The 24297-nt window shown below is 41.1% G+C and overlaps 1 protein-coding gene across 2 annotated transcripts in view; it reads left to right on the forward strand.

Annotated features, from left to right (window-relative positions):
• Window positions 1-13965, forward strand: part of ENPEP (glutamyl aminopeptidase) — a 35491-nt gene extending 21526 nt beyond the window's left edge. For both annotated transcript variants that reach the window (XM_017736880.1, XM_017736881.1), the window contains 12 exons: window positions 1178-1243; window positions 2534-2685; window positions 5672-5751; window positions 7403-7530; window positions 7649-7704; window positions 8529-8679; window positions 9447-9520; window positions 9622-9723; window positions 9833-10003; window positions 11787-11927; window positions 12725-12803; window positions 13057-13965. In XM_017736880.1, coding sequence (XP_017592369.1) covers window positions 1178-1243; window positions 2534-2685; window positions 5672-5751; window positions 7403-7530; window positions 7649-7704; window positions 8529-8679; window positions 9447-9520; window positions 9622-9723; window positions 9833-10003; window positions 11787-11927; window positions 12725-12803; window positions 13057-13197 — 1341 coding nt within the window. In that variant the 3' untranslated portion in view covers window positions 13198-13965. The remainder of the gene's footprint in view (window positions 1-1177; window positions 1244-2533; window positions 2686-5671; window positions 5752-7402; window positions 7531-7648; window positions 7705-8528; window positions 8680-9446; window positions 9521-9621; window positions 9724-9832; window positions 10004-11786; window positions 11928-12724; window positions 12804-13056) is intronic.
• The last annotated feature ends 10332 nt before the right edge of the window (window positions 13966-24297 follow it).

The following is a 24297-nucleotide window of genomic DNA, read 5'->3' on the forward strand; positions in this document are numbered from 1 at the left end:
GAGGACCTAAATTCCTGACAGCTTTTAGTGGCAAAAACCTCCTCCACCCCACTGTTACCCTGTTGTCAGCTGGGATCCCCTCATTCCACTGTAAAGTGTGTTTGCAGCTTCCTATTCCCAGGATCCTCCAACTCAGCCTGCTATGTAGGGACACTCTGAGAGGCATAAGCTCATTTGTTCCCTGATGCAGAGACACCCAGCCTTAGAAAGTCAAGGTAATAGGGAGAAGAAAAGGGACATATATTGCACAGTTCATAGTCCTTTCTTGTGGAGGAAAAACATGGTTCTACAAAATTACAGAAAGACAAAATGGAAGAAAGGAGGCCTCCCAGAAGGAGAACGATTGTCTGTCCTTTCCTCTGAACTGACATTGGTTACAAGAGTTGCAGTGAAGGCTTACCACATTTGTTCTTATTTCCCTCCCTCATGAAGAGCACATTTATGGGCTGCTACAAGACAGTTGTATTTTCCTGTACTTTCCCTTCCATATATTCAATCAGAACAGTTACCCGAGATGGGAAAATACAGCCACATCGACCCCAAGAGCCTAACCCTTCCCTTGTGCTCAGAGCCCTCAAGAGCACTAACGTAGGCAGCTGTGGCCAACAGCGAAACAAACAGCACCATCTACTGACTGAACATCACCAGGAGCAGGTGACAGGGGAGGAAAACACCCGCCAAGCAGCCAGGGAAGACGCAGGATGGGAATAAGGTTTAGGCGTTGCAAACTCTTTGCTGAACACCATTACTCCTTGTAACAGTCGTTTTGATCAAAACTTAGAGGTTACTATGAGTCCACAGGTAGTGAAATTTCATTAAGTATCTTCTTCCTGCTAAACAACCTCTTAGATTAGTCAGAAATTTGCAACAGGGTATAGTGGTGTCCATTCAAACAAAACACAAAGAACTCTTCAAGTACAAATTTATTTCATACTAACAAGTCACTCTGGGAAAGGCTGACTTTTGGTGTTATGGGATGCACTGGACAGCAAAAGAACTTCGTCAGCTGAATGCTGATCTGTTTCATCTCCCACTCACAATGCTACCGCCCACGTGTGGATACCTTGTGCAACTGAGACGTGCTCTCTGTAACCCTGTAAAACTGGATATGTGTATTGTTTTCATAGGCAAAGAAGAGACACTGGTAGTATTTTCACAGTCTTCCATCTCTCTCTAGGCATATTTGAAGAAACACCATTTCCAGAATGCCAAGACACAACAATTTTGGGAAGCTCTGGAAGAGGTATGTTTTGCATCCACCCAAACCCTTGCTAAAAAATGTTTCATATCTCTCACCCACTGATTTCAGTTTCTCAAACTTTTTATATTCTGTAGCTCTTCTGTCAATGAGAGATCACAAGCTAGGCAGCTTCCCAGTATATTCCAATGTCTCTTATTTCTAGCAAATATATATTATTTTCTCTTTTTCTTTTTTTTTTTTTTTTGGCATGAGACTGTGGGAGTGAAAAAGGAAACAAGAAAGGAGGCCTTGCTAACAAATAGCCTGCTACTGAAACAGTCCCCCGCAACTCAAACTCATTTCGTGTGTGAAAACACCTCTCATCCACCATACACAGGCACCCTGTTCTCTTTCTTCTCTCTCAAGATTCAGGTGTTTGAAAGCTCTCAGAAGTATCAATTCCCAAGTAATTTTTGTGCTTATCTCCCTCTCTAGCTTCTGAGTCCCAGTTGGGTCATCATCTGTGCCATCATTTTCTGATCTTTCCTTGAGGCTGGACTATTTTTTTCCATCTATCTCATTATCCCCAAAAGTCCACCTGCATACTGCCAGGTTCTTCCCTGATATTATTTCCTTTTCTTCCAACCCTGTGGACACTCACACAGCCTAAATTGTGCTTTTGTGTCTCTTTTTTAGTTCCTGTCTTCCCCTTGGTTTCAGACTTCTTGCTCAGCAGACCTTCCTACTTTTACTCTTTAGTCTTCTGCATCTTCACATCATCTACCTCATCTGGAGAAGGAAACACTGCAGGTGACCCTAGCTCACTTCTCTCACAGGTGGCATCCTGGGGAGGTAGTGACAGCTTTCTCCAGCTCCAGTTCCTAGGACAGATGTTCATGGTTCACAGAACAAATCAAATTTTACATTGGTGCAGCTGCTGGTGGTTATTACTGACTTCCTTCACACTCAAAACAGGACACACTGCAAGGAGGCTTCTGGCTTTGAAAAATCTCCCTGTGTCCTTTCTGTCCTGTTCAGTTTTTCTGTCAGGAAAAAAATAGAGAGATCTTAGAGCATGCAAGGGACTTCAAAGGTTCCTCAGTATTTCTTGTCCATATTACTGGCTAGTCACCTGCCTACATATTTCTCATTTCTTCTCTCGGTGCCCAAGTTTCCAACTCATTTCTTTCTTCAATAACAGGTGCTATAAAAGGATTTAATGGAGGAATTTTTGTTCTGAACCAGCTCTTTCCTCTGCCCCTTTCTGCTCTTCTTTTTCTTGATACCAGAGATACTTTTTTCCTCTTAGGACTGAATTTCCATTTTCACTGCAACCTGTTCCATCATTCATAGGCAAGTAATAAGCCTGTGAAGGAAGTCATGGACACATGGACTAGGCAGATGGGCTACCCTGTTTTGGAGATGGGAAGTAATTCAGTATTCACACAGAAACGTTTTCTTTTGGATCCCAATGCAAATGCTTCTCATCCTCCTTCTGATCTTGGGTAAGTTCCTACTGCAAATGTCGATTCAAACCAGGTAGAAATACTGTACATTTACCCTCTTCATCTCACATATGCATAGGTAGTATTTTACTCATTCTTGCTAAACTTATTCTCAGCTTTTTTTTTTTTTTTAAGGAAGCCAGGAGGAAGTTAGACACAAATATTGCAAATTTAAAACAACATCAGCCCTTTGTCTCAGGGTTTCTTTCTCTAACAGAGTAGAATAAAATTGGACAGGATCTCTCAGGAAACCTGATTTCCACACACAGTTCAGATTGTTGGAAGTCATCTGTTGCATCACCGCAAATTATAGTCTCTCAGACTAAGAAAACTGCCACAAAATTGTCCAGAAATCAGAAACTGTGATCCAAGTATTTTATACCACACTAGTTTATTCCTTTCCTATATGGCCTAGGATCTAGAACATATCACAGGGTCTTCACATACAATACAGGGTCTTCTCTGCATGTCTTAAAACCATGAGTTACTGGGAATGTATAAATGTCATTAATCCTCATCACAAACTATTTTTTCCCTGTTTTACTTAGGATCATATTGCTTAATTTTAACCATTTAGAAGATAGCTATCCAGGCAAAGTAAGCCATCTTGGGCTGTTATGTGGCCTGTTTAAGACAGGTGGGATACTGTATTGGAGCATATTTGTTAAGTAACAGGTGACTAACCTGAAGGGAAATGAACTTTACCTGTGGGTTGGTGGAACTGCACAGAAAAATGGCTTGGCTGAACCATGGCATTAACCAGCTGATTAACTTTTCAGACCTGCTATTCTGCAATTTCTTAGCCAGCCCCAATTCTGAGGCAGTACAACTTTGCTAACTTTTCAGTGAAAGAGATTCCAATTAACCCATATTAAGAAGGTTTTGCTCCTTGAACTGGACCAATAACTTAATCAGTAAAACTTGCCAGTATAAACCACAACTAAATCAACCCAAATGCATTTTTTTCATTAACTTCTACTAGCTCTTTTAATACAAAGGGCAAGAAAGAGCAGGGAGAAAATGAAGAAAGAAGAAAACAGTTGTGACCACTCTATTTCCCTCTGATTAAAAAGAAAAAAAAAATGAGCAATGAGAAGGCTCAGCTATCGGTAGTTTTGAATAGGCATCAAAAGAATTGGAATTAGATAACTACCCGTGTATTTGCAACATTACATTTCTCCCAACCTAAGCAGAAAATTTCACAGACAAAAAGTACAGCACTGTGCCGTCTGAAGGATGGAGTTACAAACTATTTAGGCAAAATTACTTCTTTGTGTTAAAAAATTTGCTTTATTGTACTATGTGCTGAGGTAGCAGACTCAAGGATCCTACTTTTTAGTGACTTCAGTTTTTACAGTACATTGCCACTTGTCATTTCCTGAGTAGAAATCCCACTGTTCCTACCTTAATCTGTCAAGAAGCTGAGCTGTGTACCGTCCCTGCCATTGCTAAAGCAAAAGGAGAATTTGTTTCTGAACATTTAGTTTTTATAAATTACTCAAAAATAAGATGTCATAATATGTATTATAATGCTGATATTATCTATCCTGGGACACACTTACTCCCTTGCCCAGAAGTCAATTCACTGAACATCAATATCTCCTCTTTTGATTTAAGCAGTGAAACCTCCTGGTCTTGTGTATGCTTTATTCTCTGAATAGTCTCCTGAGCTGCTGGCTTGTTCCAAGTTTGTTTGGCTTTAAGGAGTCCTCTCCTGCATGCCAGCACTCCAAAGAAATGGAAGTTCAAAAACCTGTGCTCCTAAAGTAGTGCTGCTGGGCAAATGTGCAGCTGCAGCATAGTGCATTAGGAACACATACTCAGTATGCATGGTTAACAGGACACAGCTATTGTATCTTATGCTCAGGAGGAGTAATTGTGAATGGAATCTCAGGAACATGAAAACAAAATAAAATCTACCTCATTAAATGCATTTACAAAAACAAGTAAAAAAAAATCCCAAACAAAAACCAAAACATATATGGTTTTGCTCTTGGGAAACACAATGCCTCTCTAAATTCCATCGTAGTAAGCTCCATAAGAGAACTAATAAAACTAGAAGTGTATAAATTTGTTAAGATATTTTGTTTAGGAGATACAAAACAACAAATCTTTCTTCCTGGAGGTAGGAGGAGATACCATCACCTCAATTTTTTTTATTTTCTGGAAGTTAATGAACATTCACTTAACCCAGGGTTATAAAGATGACTCCTATTTTCCCATAGCACTTGTCACCAAGGGAGAGTCCCCCTGGGATGAACTATAATGTACCACTATGGAACAGAAGCTGACTGTTAAAAAGGGCTTAATAATTTTAGCAGCCCTATGCAGGTGGCTGACATAATGCTCACAGCATGCTCTGCTGTCCCACTTCCCTGATAGCCTGGTCACAGTCTTGGTCAGGCTGTGCCGTGGCTCCATTCCTGCCCAAACTTCTCAGCTTTGTCCTGGGCACGCCCTGGACTGAAGAATCTGCACCTACCCAATAACGTATACAAGGAGCTGAAGAGCAAAAGGTAAGGTTGTATTTGGCTCCCAGTGTTTTATAATGAAGGAATTAGAGTTGTCTTGGAGAGGAAAAACAGGCTGGAAAAGGCAAGAGGTCCTATTAACTGTATCACAGTGGTTGTTTAAACTCTCGCATTTTTTCAGTCTGTAAAAAATTTTTGTAATATTTAACACTTATTTCAAGTCAGCATTGCAAAAGATTAACTAGAGTCAGCACAAAGCCCTAGACACATCAACATTAACACTGACACCAATTATTCACATATAATCATCTTTTACTAAATTAATTGCTTTGTATTCTGCTAGATTATTGCCTGACATAATTTATTAAATGTATATGTACATAAGCACACAGTTGGCTTCATAAAACAAGATGCAAGCATTGAAACAAACAAACAAACAAAGACATAATGGAGGGGGGTTTGTACCATTTGGTTTCAGATGTCATTTGATTTTCTTTCCCATTAAATAATTTCAGTTATAAATGGAATATACCAGTCAAATGGAGGCTTGGGGATTCATCAGGTTATACTTTCTACAACGCATCAAATTCTACAGGTAAATGTCTTCCTCTCTTTTAAGGATAATGAATGGATAAAACTTTTCAATATACCTTACAAGAAATAGAACACAGAATGAACTTTCATACTTTCCAGTTTTCAGATCTGGGAGCTAGCACACAGCTTGGCTGTACTGAAGTTACTAGTAATTTCAATGATAAGATTACTATTTCCCCTATACAAACATTATGTCAATTTAGGCTCAGTTTCAGCATAGTGCTTAAGCATCTGTTTAAATACAGTCCTATTCAAGCAAACATCTATGCATACTCTTATCTATAATGTGCTAAAATAAATTTGGCTTAGACATGGCTGTTGTCCAGTCCAAGAAAAGAGGTGAAGTGGGAGGCTGATGAAGGCTTCTGTGGCATGGTAAACTGGCAATTTAAGTTCAATTAAAGAAAAAGAATTAGAAATGATTAATCACCTTTTCTAATGCTGATTTCAGAACTGAGAAAATTCCTAATGGGTTTTTTGATCATTATTCTATTATGCAGTCAAATCTGAATTTCTTGTTCTACACCTCCAGTAGACAAAAATGTGGGGAAAAATTACTGACCTTTTTCAGATTTTAAGTTACATCCCATTAAACTTGAGATATATTACAATCACCCCATCTTTTCTTGTACTTGTTTGTTACTTATTTAAAATGTAATTTGTCTTTTGTTCTGGGTTGATTTTTTTTACCTGGTTGCTTTTAGTATTCATGCAAAAGCAAACAAAAAACATCTTATGTCATGATACAATTCAGAAGTTAACACAAACACATTTTCTTTCTCTGATTTCCACATGACCTTAGGGTGGGCTGCAAGGGGCTATTAACTTCACAAAGCCTGCAAAATCTTGATTAGGTGCTTAGTTCTACATCCACAAAATTTCTATCTTGCAGGGCAAACAGCAACTGCAGGGAAAAATGCCTTTAGAAATACTTTGTATGCATCATCCAAACAGAAATGTGCTTTTAATTACAGCCACCCTCAAACCACAAGATTGAAGACCACTGGTTTCAATGGGAAATAGAAAATTTTTCATAAGTAGCATCACCAACTGGACCAGGCCAAGCTTCTGAGAAAGGAACATTTTTCAAGTATTCATTTTAAATGGGAAAATCCTTAAACATGAATGCTTGAATAAAGTCTCAGCCTATTTTGTAAATCCTTTATCAATAGCTACAAAAATAGAATCAAAGAAGGACAGAAAAGTTAAAGTTAGTTGAAACAAACTGAAGAATGAAACTAATGGACGATAAAATATGAGAACTTTAATAGTGCACATGAGGATGAAAAACCTTTAAAAAATATATTTGCAAGAACTGCTTCTTTGCAATTTTTACTTCTTACAATGACGCTAAATCTCAGCATCCTCACCCTACTCACAATGATCTCCATTTTAAGTTTAACAAACTAGCTTGCCCAAGTAATTACCACAATTCATTGTTCTAAGACAAGTGCTGGCATTAATCAAAATCTACAAAAACTCATCTTTACTCAGAGCCATTTAGAAATAAATAATGAAATAAATAAAATTAAGGTTTGGATCTTATTTTGATATCCATTAAAACCAAATAATACTTTTGGAGTCAAGGAATCTCCAGTGAGTTCCATGTCATATAAGGCGCACAAACCAATCACTGTTTGTTTGTTTTGTAGGAATTACAATACCAGCTTCTCCTGATACTTTTCTGAACGTTAATCCAGACCACATTGGATTCTTTCGGGTGAATTATGATAGTCAAAACTGGGCCAGGTTAAGCACTCTTCTGCTCCAAAACCACGAAGTAAGTGGCATAATGTCTAACCTGTCTGGTGGGTTTCTTATAAGAGGTCTGTAGAGGCAGGGGTTTTTCTGCAAATAATCTGTACATCCTTGATCCTTCTTTTCCTCTTTTCACACAGAGTTTTTCAGTTGCTGATCGTGCAGGGATTTTGGATGACGCTTTTTCTTTAGCAAGGTAAACTATTTTCCTGCAGAGATTTCAACACAAGTTTTTCACTTTCTGTTGCCTAATAATTAGTATTCATGCAACCCAGGTGGTTGAAAGAAATTATCTGAATTTGGTACGAGCCTTAATGCTTTGTTGCTTTATCTTGTCCTCCAAAAGAGGTGCATTTAAGTATGCATTGGCAACTTGCATTACCAATGCAATCAAGAGAAATGCTCCCTTTCAGTACCATGGCAAGAAAAAAAGCCGGCTTTAATTGCACAGGTCTTAGAAAGGGGTGTTTTCTCTACATAATTAACAATAATAGTAGCACTCCAGAAGAAGTTAGGTATCCAGAAAAGTAGAGGCATACCTATAATGCATACTAAGGCATTGGGTAGCTCCCACCTCAGCTGCTTTCTCTAGAAACTTGATTGGGAACTTCTGGATCTTGTGCCCAGCCATGCTGACAGATAATTTTAGGTGATCTGTAACAGCCTCTAAGTCTCCTTAGCCTTTCAGAATGTCTCCAACCAGCAAGTCCTTTCTTTTTTATAGTATTAATGTAGTCAGTTAAGGGCTGCCCACTTCTAGGCACACTGGGCTGGCTGCACAATATGAACAGGATTCTCACAACAGCACAATAGTGCATGCCTACAAGTAGGCATAGACCAACAGTGATCCTTGGTTATCTCTTTGGAAAACACCTTCCAAGTTACATTCCAGACTACTTTCTCCCTCACAAACTTTACTATTTCAGGCCTTCTAAAATAAATAGTAAATCTAATATCTTCGAAGAAGCAAGTTCTTCAAATTCATTAAAATAACAGAAATTATGTTTTCTCCTTCCACAGACCTGGACTTGTGAATTACTCTGTTCCCCTGGAGCTCACAAAATACCTAAGAAACGAAACAGAGTATTTACCTTGGCATACAGCTATATCAGCTGTAACTTACCTCGCAAACATGCTCGAAGATGATACAAATGTCTATTCCCTGTTTCAGGTGATGAAGCAAAATAAAAGCCAATCCAGCTTGGGACCACTGAATCTGATAGTTCAGAATCTTTAACAAGAATAATACTGAAGTTAAAGTGATTTTCAGTGCTGCTGAACTATTAATATTTACTTTTCATTACTGTTATCTTAAAAAAAAAAAAAAAAAACCACTAAACACTGTTTAGTAGTGATATCTGAATTACCTGGATTCTGCATTCAGGAGCATGCACTTGGAGAAAAGAAATTATGCCTAATTATTCTTATAATCTGTCACCATAAGGCATGTTACAGACATTTATTAGTGAAGGCTGTCCTGCATTCAATAAAGAAGTATTTATAGGGCAGCAAAATCTCTGATACCTGTCCTCAGCACCAAGGATGGCTATATTTCTATGTGGCAGTGAGCAGGTTTGTTAGTTGACCTAAAATACTGAACGTGATTTAATGGTCACTAAAGTAAGTATGTCCTGAACTCTCTATCATCTCTGGCAGTTGGGGCAGTGTGTCCTTGCTGTACCCCAGCCTTCATCTGGCAGCACACACAAGGTTGGAGAGAAGCAGGTTGGCTTTGTTCTATCTGCACATCAGTATTGCAAGCACTCAGACTTGGCACGCTCTTGGGATCTGGAAAGATTGTGTGTGTGCCTGTTCATATTACTTTTCATTGAAGAGATGCTAGTTCTGGGAAAAAATTAAGGAGAATAAACTATAAAATTAAATATATTATTATTTAAAGAAATCTACACAAGTAACAACACCCTTTTTCTACCTCAGGGATATTTTCGCAATCTGGTAAAACCAGTTGTGGATCAACTGCGCTGGGAGGATACTGGAAGCCATTTACAGAGGTGGGACAATCTTTATTTTTTCCATCTCACGTTATTGATGCATTCAAAGAATAGTTAGCAATAGGAAGATATCTCTCTCCCTCCTTCTCTCTCTTTCCAAGGCTTCTTCGTGCATCTGTTCTAGACTTTGCCTGCAGTATGGGTGACCCAGAAGCTTTGAACAACGCCTCTCAACTCTTCAATAGATGGTTACAGGGAGAAACGTGAGTGCTCACATCTTTTGTGGTTTGTGAATAACACAGCATGTAACTGGGTCACTGATCTCAAGTAGGAAAGGGGGAAGAATATTTAAGTACTCTTTTTTTATTTTAGTATTGCTGCAAATCTCCGACTCATAGTATATCGCTATGGGATGCAGAACTCAGGCAATGAGACATCATGGAATTACATGTTCAAGAAATACCAAGAAACTTCATTAGCTCAAGAAAAAGAAAAGCTGCTATATGGCCTGGCATCAGTGAGGAACATCACCCTTTTGGACAGGTGATTTAAACACACATAGATCTCTCTTTTCCTACAGAAGCAGCTGGTCACTGTTTGCTCATTCCCCACTTCCTCTCTTCTGTGCTGTCATTTTGGTCAGATTACAGCATGAGGTATGCAACACATTTTCAAGACCAGTTATCAAACATGCCCCTTTGAGATTGTACCACAGCGGGTAAAAAGCCTTGTTCTTTTAGTGGAAAGATATTGAAGACATGGTAGTTGCTGCACACAATCAACAACCTTCAGCTCTTCCAACAGTGCATTTACCCTGTGCAATTTTAGTTGCTTAATAGTTAAGCATCAGGAGTAAATTAGTCATCCATTTCCTCTTTAATCAGTGAAGGGAGGCCGAACCTACAAAGCACTGCTTATCCCAGACCAGGAAAGGGGCTTAAAATTGATGGAAAGAATTGCTTTTGGGTGTTGTCAGTCACTCTCCATTGGCTCCAGTTTGATTAGCCTAGATGTCTACCTTCCACATAGCTAAAATTAGGCAAACAACCTTGAGCAACAGTTATTAACAGTCCTGTGAAGGCATCCATGTGAACTTGCAAATGCTCCCTGTGTTGCTGTGCAGAAGTACTCAAGCTAGAACCAAAAATGTTGAATTCATGCTGCTATGGCAATGATCAGGAGTCTGGATACTGCCCCAGACTGGTCCAGCTGTCAGATTGGTCAAGTATCTCACCATCTCTGCATAAGTGCACCAGCTACTTTAAGCTTACCTGATAACTTTGCATGTTGTTGTATCATGTAGCAGACATGCAAGCAAACATCTACACCAGGGCCATTCACCACTCTATTGGAGCCCTATCTAAATATCATAACATGGAGCAGTCTCTGCTTGAAAGAGTTCCAAGTTTAAAGGAGGTGAACCAAGGAAGTATAGGAGATTCAGGAAGAGTAAATATAGAAGTTAGAATAATTGAAATAATGGTAGGAAGCAGCTGCATTCCTAAATTCTTGTGACCACAACAGCCATAATCTAAAGCCACTAAAGAACAAGGTGGCATTAATCAATGACATGATTGAGACATTATTAGAATTAATTAGCTAGATCAGCCTATATTTGCAGAAAATAAAAAATCCTTCCTAAAGCAGGGAAAGGTTGTCTTTCAATTTACTATTAAAATAACAAGCAAGGAGGAAAGAGCAAACAGATTGAAAAAAAATGTCCATTACCTATAGAAAAAAAAAAAAGGCAATCTTTAATCCCAACACAGAACAGCTTGAAAGGGTGTTCTTCTGCAGCTGGTGCTGTGAATCCATGACCATGCTACTCATCTCCCTGCAAACATGTGTGCTTCGTCCTGTCAGTCAAAACCATCTGTGCCATAACTGGAAGTATAACTGCAGCACTTGGAGGCATGCTCTGCCCAAATGAATTTTAATTTTGTATGGATAAAAGTTTCCAAACAAGCAGCACAGATGTCAATGTGAGCAAGCCACCTGTGCTATTCATGATCCCTGGAAGATCTTTCTTTAAAGTCTGGATTACTACTTTTTTTGGTGCTTGGCTGAACTATTAACTGATCCAATCTTGTTTTCTCTACTTCATTAAAATATAGGAATAATAATGGGGTTTGGCTATTTTCAAGTAGAGACATAAACCCTACCTATTTTCCTAAAGAGATTCCTAACTAAGATTTCTTTCAACACATTTATCTCTTGACACAGTTATGTTTTAGGTCTGTGTTCTTTACCTTTAAAATGCTGTAGGAAAAAAATAATATTCCAGTTTGGAAATGGCTCTCATTGATTCTTATGGAATTTCCCTTAGGTATCTGAAATATATTTACAACACCAGCCTCATCAAAAGCCAAGATGTGTTCACAGTCCTGAGATACATCTCATATAACATCTATGGGAAAACAATGGCCTGGGACTGGATACGACTGAACTGGGAGTACTTAGTTAACAGGTACTCCAATGAACTCATTGGAAACCACATCCACCTGTAAATCTTTTTACATGCCATGCTTTTCTGTGTTTTTATTTCTGTGTAATTATACAGCTATAATTACTGGCCTTTGCAAAATGAAAACTGAAAGCTTATTCAACACAATTATATCCATTTGCTGTGGAAAAAGTACTTTATTGCTAACTTGAAAACCTTTCTTTCCGATGATCACTACCAGTAAATGGTGATCAAGTAGAGAAAGTTTACCAAGGCCATAGAAATCTGGTTATTGCATGGAAATTAGTGAATCAAGTCTCCACTCTTACGACTGATTTCATAACAAGAAGACAGAGTATAGAATTGGTTTTTTTTTTTATTTTATTCTAATGGTAACAGCAAGCAGCAGACATACAGTGGCAGTAATAGCAAACCTTTTAGCTTTGCTCCTCACTATTTGAGTGACTTCTCTCTCCTTCCATCTCCTTTCTAAGTGCTTGGTGAGGGCACAGAAGGAAAGCACGCCTGCAAACCTAGAGCTGTGAACTGGACAGTTTTTGTATTGCCAAACAGCAATATTCCTAATTTCCAGCTTGAGACAATCAGTAATTACTTAAAAAAAATTATTCCACCATAAGAGGTCACTCCATTAGTAAACATATTTAAGAACAGCTCAGATATTATGTAGGGGTGCTATTTTTCAACTATTTTTTAAAATACTGAAATTTGAGTGTATCTGCTATATTGTAACACAATTAGAAGTTTAAGTTTCAGATAATTACGGTTTTGCATCAAACATCATTATTAAATTGTTTTTCTAGATTCACTATAAATGACAGAACCCTTGGTCGAATAGTAACTATTACCCAAACCTACAACACTGAACTCCAGCTTTGGCAGGTATGGTGACATCAATTCTCTTGGGTTTAAGTCAATATATTTAACGATCTTCTGGCCAGGAATTTTTTTTTTTTTTTTTTGTCTTCTAAATGCATAAAGCAGCAGCAGTTAACTGTAAAACTATTCCAGTGCTACTAGCATGATCTTATAGATCTCTCCCAGCCAAATTTACCCTTGACTGTATCTTTGTAAAAAGCCACTTGCCCGATAGCAGCATTATTTACTTCACATCAATTATTCTTCTCTTTTCCAGATGGAAAATTTCTTTGAAAAATATCCTAATGCTGGGGCAGGAGAATTGCCCAGGAGTCAGTCACTGGAGCAAGTGAAGAGCAACATTGAATGGTTAAAAGAAAACAAGGAGGAAATACAAACATGGCTGAAAGCACAGTAAGGCTTCAAAGTCTTACTTTGTGAAAAAGATCAGGCACTCAGATCTTCAAAGATGTTTAGCAATGTGGATTTCTCACCTAGGTATCTTAGAGGACCAAGACCTAACATTTTTTTCTACAAACACTCAGGAGACCACTGCCAGAGCAATGTTTGTGTAATTGCTTAGCAGGAATAGCTTTATATGTTGAGAGCTGAATTTGCCTGAACAAACAGGACAAGGATTTAAAGTCACTCAAGGCAGAAGTGATGGCAGAACTGGAGTGAGTCCTCGCTGATCACTCTGGTCTCACTCTTTATGCACACCATTCTGAAAAGCTACTTCTTGGTTCGCAGAGAAGTATATCTAGTACACTCAGGGATTCCTTTCCATGTGCACCTCATAGGAGCTTTCTCCTGAAGGAAAGGGAATAAAACAGTAATTTTAACATTGCCTGAAGATCATCCCCTATATTTATAGCTGTAAAAATTCTACATCTGGGATTTAGGTTTGCTTTTTGATACTACAGAAAGGCCAGTTAAGCTCTCCTCTCAATTGATTTTTGAAGTTTAACTACCAGTACACAAGGGATCAATATTATCAACTTCTTTTTCAATGTTATTAGTTGGGATTCTGTAGCTTAGGGTAGGGGTTGTCTTGGTTATTTTTGTCTTATTTCTAAATCTTTTCCAAAAAAAAAAGTTCTTGTGGCAGCCAATATGACAAAAAAGACAAGCTTTACTTACTGTTTGTTTGCTTATAGAAAAATAAAATATAAAAGTCTACCTGAAATCTCAGTCTCTTTCTCATGAAATGATGAAACTTCCTGGGGTATAGAAAAACAGCTGTTACATAGCTCAGCTGTGCTGTACATAATAGCCTCAGTGACTTCTGAGGGGGGAAAAATCTATTAACTCCTCTGAGAAAACACAGAAAAAATGGCAACTGCACCCAGAGGGATCAGATGAGTCCCACTGCTGCAATTCAGTCTATTGCAGGAATACAGACAGCAAAGAAAGAATTCTCAGTCCCAAATCCCTCTGCCCTCATGATGCTGGAGAATGCATCGGGCCTACTCTGCCCGCCTCTCCCAGGCTGGAAGCTGGGGGGCTTTGGAGCTTCCAGATTTCCATGTGCTGTGTCCTGACATGGCATGAGCAGCAAATGTGAGCACCTTCTCACTGGTCTCCTGAGCAGAGGCCATAACCAGCTAGAACCAGTGTCTGCCCAGATGTCCTGGGAGCAGGATCACAGAGCACCTCAGAGTAGGTAGCCCTGTGAGATTTCATGCACAGCTGTCAGGAAACTCTGCAGTTGGATCAGAGGACAGAAGCATGGAAAAGCACTTCTCTTACCTTCATCCTGCAATGCTATTCAGAGGGAAGAGGAGATGACTCTAAGGTACAGAAATTTCGTACAGACTATGTGCCCAACTCTGGGCCTCGGTACAGCACAGAGGACTCCAGAACAACTTATGTAGTCCCAGAAGGAAACACTTTACCCCACTTCCACACTTCATTCAAAGCTGGTACTGTTTTGGCCCTCTCTCTAGACGCCTAAATAGCCGTGACAAGACCAGACAAATCCAGTGACAAAGTCAGTTGTCCTGTTGTACTGCTTTTGGCTGGGATAGAGTTAATTTTTTTCACAGTCGCTGGTGTGGGCTATGTTTTTTATTTGTGCTGGAAACTGTGTTGATAAAACAGGGATGTTTTCATTACTGCTGAGCAGTGCTTACACAGTGTCAGTGCCTTTTCTGCCTCTCACACCACCCCACCAGCAAGCAAACTGAGTGTGCACAAACTGGGAGGGGACACAGCTGAGACAGCTGATCCCAACTCACCCAAGGGATATTCCATACCATACTGCATCATGCTCAGTATATGGAGCTGGGTGAAGGAGAAGAAGGAAGGGAGGGAGGGATGTTCAGAGTGATGGCCATTTGTGTTTGCAAGTAACCATTACATGTGATGGAGCCCTGCTTTCATAGAGATGGCTGAACACCATACCAGCTCATCAGAAGTGGTGAAGGAATTCCTTGTTTTGCTTTACTTGCATCCACAGCTTTTACTTTAATTATTAAACTATCTCAACCCATGAGTTTTCTTGGTTTTACATGCTCAGTTCTCTCCCCTATCCCACCAAGAGAGAGTGAGTGAGTAGCTGTATGAGGCTGAGATGCCAGCTGGGGTTAAAACATAAGACCTGTCAAAGGAAAATGTCTGCAAACAAAACATGGCAGGATTTTGCCTAACAGGGGTTACAACTTGCTACAGACACCAGCTGCTCTTCAAGGTGAGGAGGTGACAAAGAGCCAGGCAATTTCTTCCGGTTTTTCTTGTTGCTCAGATTCACACACAGAGGACAGTGAAACTGAAGCAGCTGCCCACACCCAAAACTACCAGCGCACATGGTAGTCTTGTCTTTGGGCAGCTGCCAACTCAGTACAACATATGACAACTCACCTTCACTATTTTACACTTTTGATGAACTGAAGGAGTAGAAGCCAAACAAAAACTCTCTTGGTTTCAAGGTCACAAACAGGTTTGGTAGCATCACACAGTAATGCTATCAGCACATTGTATCACTGAGACCATCAACAGCACAAATTTCTGTGCACTGTCAGTATGTTTTGATTGAAGGTTTTCAACTTCAGCTGGCCATGTTGTGCAACACTGCAAAACCAATATGAAGATGTTCAGGCACACAGCTCAGTCGTTTTCCCTTTCCAAGATGATTTAATGAAATTTTGGCAAAAAAGAACTGATTTTATTATTCATACATTTCTAACACAAGTCACTGTAGAAAGAGAAGTATGACTATTATGGGAATGGTACAAGATTAAGAAGTTACTTTAAGATATTTTTATCCCTTGTTACATGTAGCCCCTACTACCATCAAGTGGGACCAGGCCGGCCAACGTTGTCAGCTACAGTAGTAGGCTTTCATCAAGGAAAACATAGGAAATAATGAAGATTTTCTATGATGCTGGAAAGCTACAGTGAAAGCAGCCTTCATCCAAATCACACAGACAATACCACTGTTTCAGACAAGACACATATTGGTAGCATTGTGTATCCCTGAAGTAGAAAGAATAAAAAAGCTTAGTCAGAGACAGAGAACAGAAACATACCACTGAAGCACAGAGAGAAAGAGAAGCCAAGGACAAGCCTGAACTACTGAGCTCATGATCCTGGGTGAATGAGGGAGACAGGAGATTTAAAGAGTGAACCAAGAAATTGCCACCTGTCATTTGATTCTCATTCTGTTCAGGAAGTTGTGATCAAGTGCAGCTTTTGTGCCTGAGCCACACTGGATCAGAGAGAGTTTTGACTAGTGCTTGGATACTTTTGATGTTACAGAAAGGTTAGCTGGATTTCTACACTGATCTTAAGTGGGTAGAGGAGCGTGGAAGTAAGTCCAAAAGCCCCAGAAGGCAGCTGCTTTTATGATAGGGTAAAGGTTCTGTCAATTTTAAATAATGTTCTCTAGATTATGCGGTGCTCTTTCTACCTTTATATGGCTCATGGAGAATGTACTGTATGGCATGTGCCTCTTTCAGTCTGTTTGTCCGAGAAGGATAACAAATCTGCTACATGCTAAATCTTTCAGTCAGGAACTAGTGCATTTATAAATGGTCTGCGATAAGCTTAAGAATGCCAATTTGAAACTGAATCCAAAGAAATGTGAACTGTTTTAAAAAGAGATAATTTTCCCTTGGTCATTCGATCAGCAAGGAAGGAATTTCTACTGATAAAGCCGAGTGAGGCAGTGCAGAGCCAGCTGGCCCCTTAGATCCACACAGCTTTTTGAGGCTCTGCAGTTCCTATTGTACCACACCAAAAGCTATTGCACGCAGTGAGGCAGAGAAATGTCTTGAGTAATCGAAGTGCAATGTGGTGGAGTTAGAGGGGCCACTTACAACTTTTGCAGTGTTGCCTTACACCAGCTCTGCAAATCTATCTCATATCAGCTACAGCGGTGCGTCCTACAGAGCCTGAGCCCATGGGTCCCAGGAGGCTGTCAGCCTGATAGGCACATGAAAATGCTTTATCTTGATAACTCAGGTAAAGAAACAACTGAAGACATTGTCTTACTGCACAGAGCAAAAAAATGAATAGCACCAATGGGAACACCAAGGCGTCTACAATTCCCCAACTGAGCCAGTTTCTAAACCAGCAGTTAGGATCACTATGAGTATGCAGGCATAAAAAAAAGACCCCCACCTTACACATAAGGTATGTCTGTTGAAATAGAATGTGACTGGGAAGTATCCCTCCAGTCCTCTCACAGTAACCAGTGCCATTTCTTGGCATTTTGTGTCATGGCATCTTCCAGCAGCTTTTGGGACTCAAGGTGAGAGGGAAAAAACTAGCCTGTGCTGGGCACAGGAAAGCCTAGATAAGCAGGGTCTGAAGGATAGGACCTTATCCTCTTGTTAGCAACAATGATACCATACTGCCAGATTAAAACTTTGTCTTGTGTTATATGTATCCAGTTATGAAAATTAGTCAAACAAGGTTGAGTTTGCTTTCCCAAGTGTTTGCACAGAATCCAGTTGACCCAGAGGTATTCCATTAGAAGTCAGTTGTCCTGGAGGTATTTCAACTTCACATCCACACCTATGCAGTTGAATGTATGCCTGTATGTGGAAAACTGATACAGAAAGATATAGGTATATGAGACTAAGGAAATATTCTCTAACTCACAGGGACTACAGTGATTCACAAGGCTGCCCAGATACCTGAATTTTTCCAAGATGTGCTTCAGAAAAAAAACCCTACAAATATATTTATAAAGCGTCTGAAACGTATGTGGTTCAGGTAAGTCTGAGAATTTCTGGCTTCCCCATGTACATTCTGAAGAGTCATGAGGGAAGAGAAAATCCTGAAAATATGACCACAATATAATATCTAAGAAATACCATTAGTAAGTAGCACTCGCTAGTTGTTTCAGTAATCCGTCACTTGCAGAAAACCTTTCCATATCAACCCTCCCCTCCTCACAAATTGATGTCCAGAGACTGATACCAAGCTGACATCTGCTTGCTGATGGCTTAATGATGCTGAAACAACATGTATGGATGGTCTCAAGAACCAGGTAGTCAGGGAAAGGAAGACATTCAGGCATGAGAGAGGACTGGAGCCTAACTCTTCAAAAGGAAGGCTGGAGGTACATGGTCATTATTTTAGCAAAAAGCAAAAGTTAATTTGAAATAGATGTTGCAGTTATAAATGTTACATCCCCCACACAATCTTCACCCAGCTTAAACCCTGAATGTTCATTTTCCTTTGGAGATGGATGAGATGGCCAGCTGAGTTCTAAATATCCTCCCCAATATTTTCTTTAACTGCTTGCAGTGAACAAGGGACTGGTCACTGATATGATTTCTTCCAAGGAGTGCAAGGCCAGATGTGGCTGATGAGGTTCTGCTGTTCCATAGTTCCCATTCTGTTTTTCCTACTGTCAAATGCATTTGTACGCCACAGGTCAGCAAAGAAGCCTCTCCAACCAGGAACTGCAAACCCCTGAGCTACAGAGCTTATATCTGTAGCAGCTCTGCAACTTAGGGCTGGTTTTTATGTTTTTCTCAGAGGAATCCTGAAACCAAAAAACTGCAGGATGCACTCCAGAGGGTAGCTAACATAGCTGTTAGCCAGAGCAAAAGTTGCGGAATTTCACGCCAAAAAAGGCGTTAAGCTGTGGGTCAAGTTCTCATAAGCCAAAGGTGTTACTGTGGCAGCCTAAGAGAAAGATTTTCCAGGTGTCTGGTGGGCAGCCAAAAACTGATTGGATTCATTTATTTTAGCAAATAGTCACTTTCAGCAAACTGATATTATGGCCCACCCAGGTTCCTTAAGCAAATTCAGCTGGAGAAAACACTACGGACCTGAAGTTACATAAACCCTGATGAAAAGTCATCATCCCTGTTTTTTCTTGGGCTGGAGCACTTGCAAAGAAAGCAAACAGATCAAGGCTCAGTTCTGCCTCCTCCAAAGAAATGCACGTGAACTCTTCCACATGACTCTACTGGGCCTGGTCTTTCAAGTTTTCCCATGGTACTTAAATAATAGCCAGAATCAAAAGTAGTTAGTAACTTCCTAGTTTGTTTCTTCACATGAGCACGTGAGAACACTGGATTGCCAGACTTTTTTATTAGTATTTTATTACAGAGTATTTTTATCATTACTTTAAGTAAAGATGGATATCCTCAACAGAGGCTGCTAATAAGCTTAGATCTGTATCAATATGCCCTAAGTATTTAGAAATGTAGAGGAGCACCATTCCATAGTACAGTGGTTTGAGTAATAGCCTGAAAGGGCAGACTTGGTTTAAAATTCTCTCCAGCAGAAATAATAACTCATGAAGTCTTCCACTTTCCACACAAGATCTCCAGCTACTGCATGTAAGGGGCATTCCTCTCCTCCAGTGCTCTTGTAAATGCAACCCTTCTTTTACTCTACCACCTCAAGGACTCCAAACCAAAATGCTCAGTCCTGTGAAAGGCAATGTTTCTGTGTCAGGCAAGACAAGTTTTCTGCTGAGGAAATGAAAAGCTGAAGTCAAAACTTCATTCAAGCTGCACAGACACACTCTCCTTCTCCCTGTTCAGGAGAAAAACAAAAAAATGTGCTCCTCCAGTGAATGCCCCAAAATAACTTGGCTGTTCAGCTCCCTGGCCCAACTGCAACAGAGGAAAGACAAGCTCCAGCTATGAAAGACAACCAGTGCAAACTAGGAGGTGAACCAGAGCCAACTGCCCCCTCAGGTATCACCTTAACCACAAAGCAGCACACAGTTGAGCAATTTGAGAAGGGCTGATGCAAGCTGGGGCTGGTTTTAATGAATATTGAGTCAGTCACCAAGTATTACAAAAAAGAACAGCCAGCAGAGCCAACACCACATAGTTAACATTGAAGTGCCACAACCAAAGGCAAGGTCAGCCATGGCTAAAATCAGATTGTAGGAAGGGGAAATCAGGTACCACACCAAAGGCCACATCTTAGCTGGCACTAGCATGGCCCAGTCAGAAAGTCAGGGCTAGGCCTAAGAATGGCATTCATGCAAGCAAGGTGCTACACTAACACGCCAAGACGGCGCCTTCTGCTCTGCGCCTCGGACAGACCCCTCCTCATATCCCCTACTCATGGCTGCAGATGCACAGCTAGGAGAAAACTGAGCAGAGCAAGAAAGGTTTCGGCATCTTTGCATTTTGAATGAATGGAGAACAATTCATTTGGCCAAAACTGCTCATTCTGCTCTAATGGATGGGTGGGTTTACTCAGGAAAAAGACATTTTTGGGGTACCTTCTGGCCTGCCCAGGTGAACTGGAAACAGTGCGCAGGACAGGGAAACAGAGAGGAAGTTAAATTACAAAAGCAAGCTGACACCCGTGTCCTAGTGACACACACAGCTTGTGTTTTGTTTATTTAAACACACTTGGCTTAGGGATTAACAGTTCTGCAGAAAATATTTAAGAGTTCTTTGCAAAATATTGAAGGTATTTTTATTCTTTAGTTAGAACTCCTTGCATAGGAGATTAATGCAACCTGCCCAAGACAAATCAGGTGGGGAAAATTAGGGAGAGAAAAAAAGAAAGCTTCAGAAAACATATCAGTGAAGAATCATTAAGTTTTTACTATGGGAAATACATTATTCCAAAAACATATGTTAAAGCAAAACATAAATTTCCTACTATAATTAAGAGTTATTGCTCAAATACTTCTTAAAATTTAATACAAAAATTTCGATCTATTTTCTGTGTTCTCTAGAAAAACAATGAGTATTGATGGTCTGGGAAACATGGTTTGTCCTTGTATTGGGTTGTAATAGCTAGAGTGATTTTATGGTTAAAAAAATCTTGAGCAATGGAAGTAAATAGGATAATAATGAAGATGCATCATGGAGATGAACTTATTTTCCTCTTAAAGAAAGAAAAAAAATCTACTTTATGGGAGATAGAGGACGTGCAGTGATTTCCCCCAGTTTTACTTCTTCACAGTGTATTAAGAGCAGCCTCTAGTGACAGTTGGTAGCCATTACATTTAATTATACTGGCTTTAACGCAGCGTGAAGGAACAGAAACACCTCCTTGACTATTTAAAATTAATTATTATATAATAATATATAAATAGTATTTATATATTAAATATATTGTGTAATCTATAAATATATAATTGTTTATAACTATTTATAATTATAATTAATATATTTATATATTTATAATACATTGTCAAAAAATAAACAAACCAGCCCCAACATGGTCTTAGAGACCAGCCATTAGGCACACAGGGGCTTCTAAGTAACATGGCATAAAACTACTTAACCTAGAATAAATGGCAATCATTAAGGCTAAAATTTATAGGTATAAAAAAATAACAACCAACCCACATATTAAGCTTCTGTGTTACTTCGTAAAGTTACATTTAACCATAGAATGGCCTGGGTTGGAAAAGGCCTTAAAGATCATCTAGTTCAACCCCCTTGCTGCAGCCAGAGACACCTTCCACTATACCAGGTTGCTCAAAGGCCCATCCAACGTGGCCTTGAACACCTGCAGAGATGGGGCACCCACAGCTTCTCTGGGCAGCCTGTGTCAGTGCCTCACTACCCTCACAATAGAGAATTTCTTCCTAATATCCAATCTAAAACCTACCCTCCTTCTGAATAAAGCCATCCCCCCTTGTCCTATCCCTACATGCCTTCATATAACGTTCCTCTCCAGCTCCCTGGTAGGCTCCCCTTAGGTACTGGAAGGTGCTATAAGGTCTCCCCAGAGCCTTCTCTTCTCCAGGCTGTACGACTCTTTCAGTCTTACTTCACAGGTGAGGTTCTCCAGCCCTCTGAGCATCTTTGTGACCCCACTCCAGTTTTAGTCCAACAGTTCCATGCCCTTCTTATACTGGGGACCCCAGAGCTGAACCCAGTACTCCTGGTGGGGTCCTGTGAGAGCAGAGTAGAAGGGTAGAATCCCTTCTCTCACCCCGCTGGCCACACCGCTTTGGATGCAATCCAGGACACCGTTTGGCTTTCTGGGCTGCAAACACACATTCTTGGGTCATGTTTAGCTTCTCATCCACCAACATCCCCAAGTCCTTCTCCTCAGGGCTGCTCTCAATCCATTCTCTGTTCAGCCTGTATTTGTGCTTGGGATTGCCCTGACCCAGGGCAGGACCCTGGCATTTGTCCTTGCTGAACTTCATGACACTTCATGACCCAAGACCACCTGTCAAGGTCCCACTGCATGACATCCTTTCCTCTCCAGTATGTTGACCACACCTCACAGCTTAGTGTTACTGGCAGACTGCCTGAGAGCGCATACAATCCCACTGTCCATGCTGCCAACGAAGATGTTAAACAGTGCTGGTCCCAATCCCAACCTCTGAGGAACGCCACTCACCATTAGAAATTGCTGAGAATGCAAGTTACATTTCAAAAAGCAGTGGGCACTGCCATGATGAACCAAAAGGCCAAACATTCAGAACACAAGACAGTCACAACGAGCTTGCACATACATCTGTATACAGAAGGTGTGCTGCATTCCGGAATGATGGCTATTTTACCTCAAGCAGTTGTTTGCAACTAGAAAAAAACCCTTCCTAGTAAAACCAGGCATGTGTCATTTGCAATCATAAATGCCCATAAACTCCCTAACATCATTCTGAGCTAGGTATTTTTTAGCTTTTTTCACCAATAGCAACTGAGACACTAGGAAGATATTTCATCTTCTTGCAAACTTGACCTTTTTGGACACGCGCGCGCGCACGCACACACACACACACACACACACACTTGTGCTTGTAGCCCATGTGGAAACAAGCACCTGCCTGTGATCATGTGGGGTGCCTGTGCTCAGCAAACTGCTGAGGGGTCATGGCAGGACCCAAACAAGCTCTGGCTGCTTGAGGTGCAGCAGGGAATGGCAAAGCCAGTTCCTCCCAGAGGCAGTGTCCCCCCACAGTCCTGCCAGTAGCCCACAACAATGCCCTTAGCATTTCCAAAACAGGCTTGTGTTTGTTTTTTTAATCCACTGCTTTGGGAAGTCATATGTTCTTTTATTCCTCAATGAAAAGAGGTTAGGAAATATTTGTTTAAGAAGCCTGAGCACCTGCCTTTAAGTAATTTCTTCATTTACAGAAGGAGGACTCATTTACCACTGCTTGTGGCGGCTGCTCTCCTGCAGACATGGCTCTGCCCAGACCTCTGAAGAATTGTTCTGGCCAGTCAAGCTTTGCTTATAGAAAATGAACCCAGGCTCACAGTCATGACAGTGTCTGTAACACTTTTGCAGCTTTACAAAGGGAGGCTGAAGAGGCAGGGGGAGTTCAGGAATGTTGTCCCAGGCGGGACAGCAGCAAGGCATCAGGCTGTCCTCTCAGCACGTCAGAGCAGCACCTGGCACAGCCAGTGCAGCCCCTCTCCTCAGCCAGCCGGGCGGGCGGGCAGGCAGGAAGGAGAAGCTGCCAGAGGGATGGGCTCCCTCGCATGGCTGGCTTCCCATGGGCTGTGGAGAACAAAAGGTGCACCCAGTGGGGGGCACTGCTCACCCTGGTGGGCACGAGGGTTTGGAACATCACGTCTGGTATTCAGGCACGTCTGCTGCCTCCCTTCACACCTACCTCCTCCGATGGGGTGGCCTTGCTCTTATGCAGTCTGAGGGGACTGAGGCCTCTTGTAGACACTCATCTCATACCAGTCAAGCTGCTGGCTTACTGTTTTGAAGCATAAAGCCTCTCTTGAGAGTGCAGGTGGAGGCTTGGCCCTACCACTGGGCTCTGGGCCACAGCTGAGGGGGGGCTCTGTGGCCTGGCATCCCCTGCAGCTGCACCCCTCCAGCACCTGGGGTGGCTCTGGCTTCACCTCCTGTCCCTGGCTCTCCCAAGGCCACCATCCTGAGGGAGATACATCTCTCTTAGGGGTCCATGAGCTTGCCAAGCGTTTGTGTCTCCACGTAGCAGGCAGGGCCATGGGAGGGAGAAGAAAAGGCCCTGCCACCATCCTGCGTGATCTGCAGCGCACAGTCCCCCTGCAGGAGGCTGGGCAACACCCAAACCTCGGGCAGGTCGAGCCCCCCACACCGCTGGTGCACCCGGGAGGCCAGGGGCGGGGGGGCAGCTGCTCTC

The sequence above is a fragment of the Corvus brachyrhynchos genome, unplaced genomic scaffold, assembly GCF_000691975.1.
Source record: "Corvus brachyrhynchos isolate BGI_N302 unplaced genomic scaffold, ASM69197v1 scaffold175, whole genome shotgun sequence".
In the NCBI taxonomy this organism is placed as follows: Eukaryota; Metazoa; Chordata; class Aves; order Passeriformes; family Corvidae; genus Corvus; species Corvus brachyrhynchos.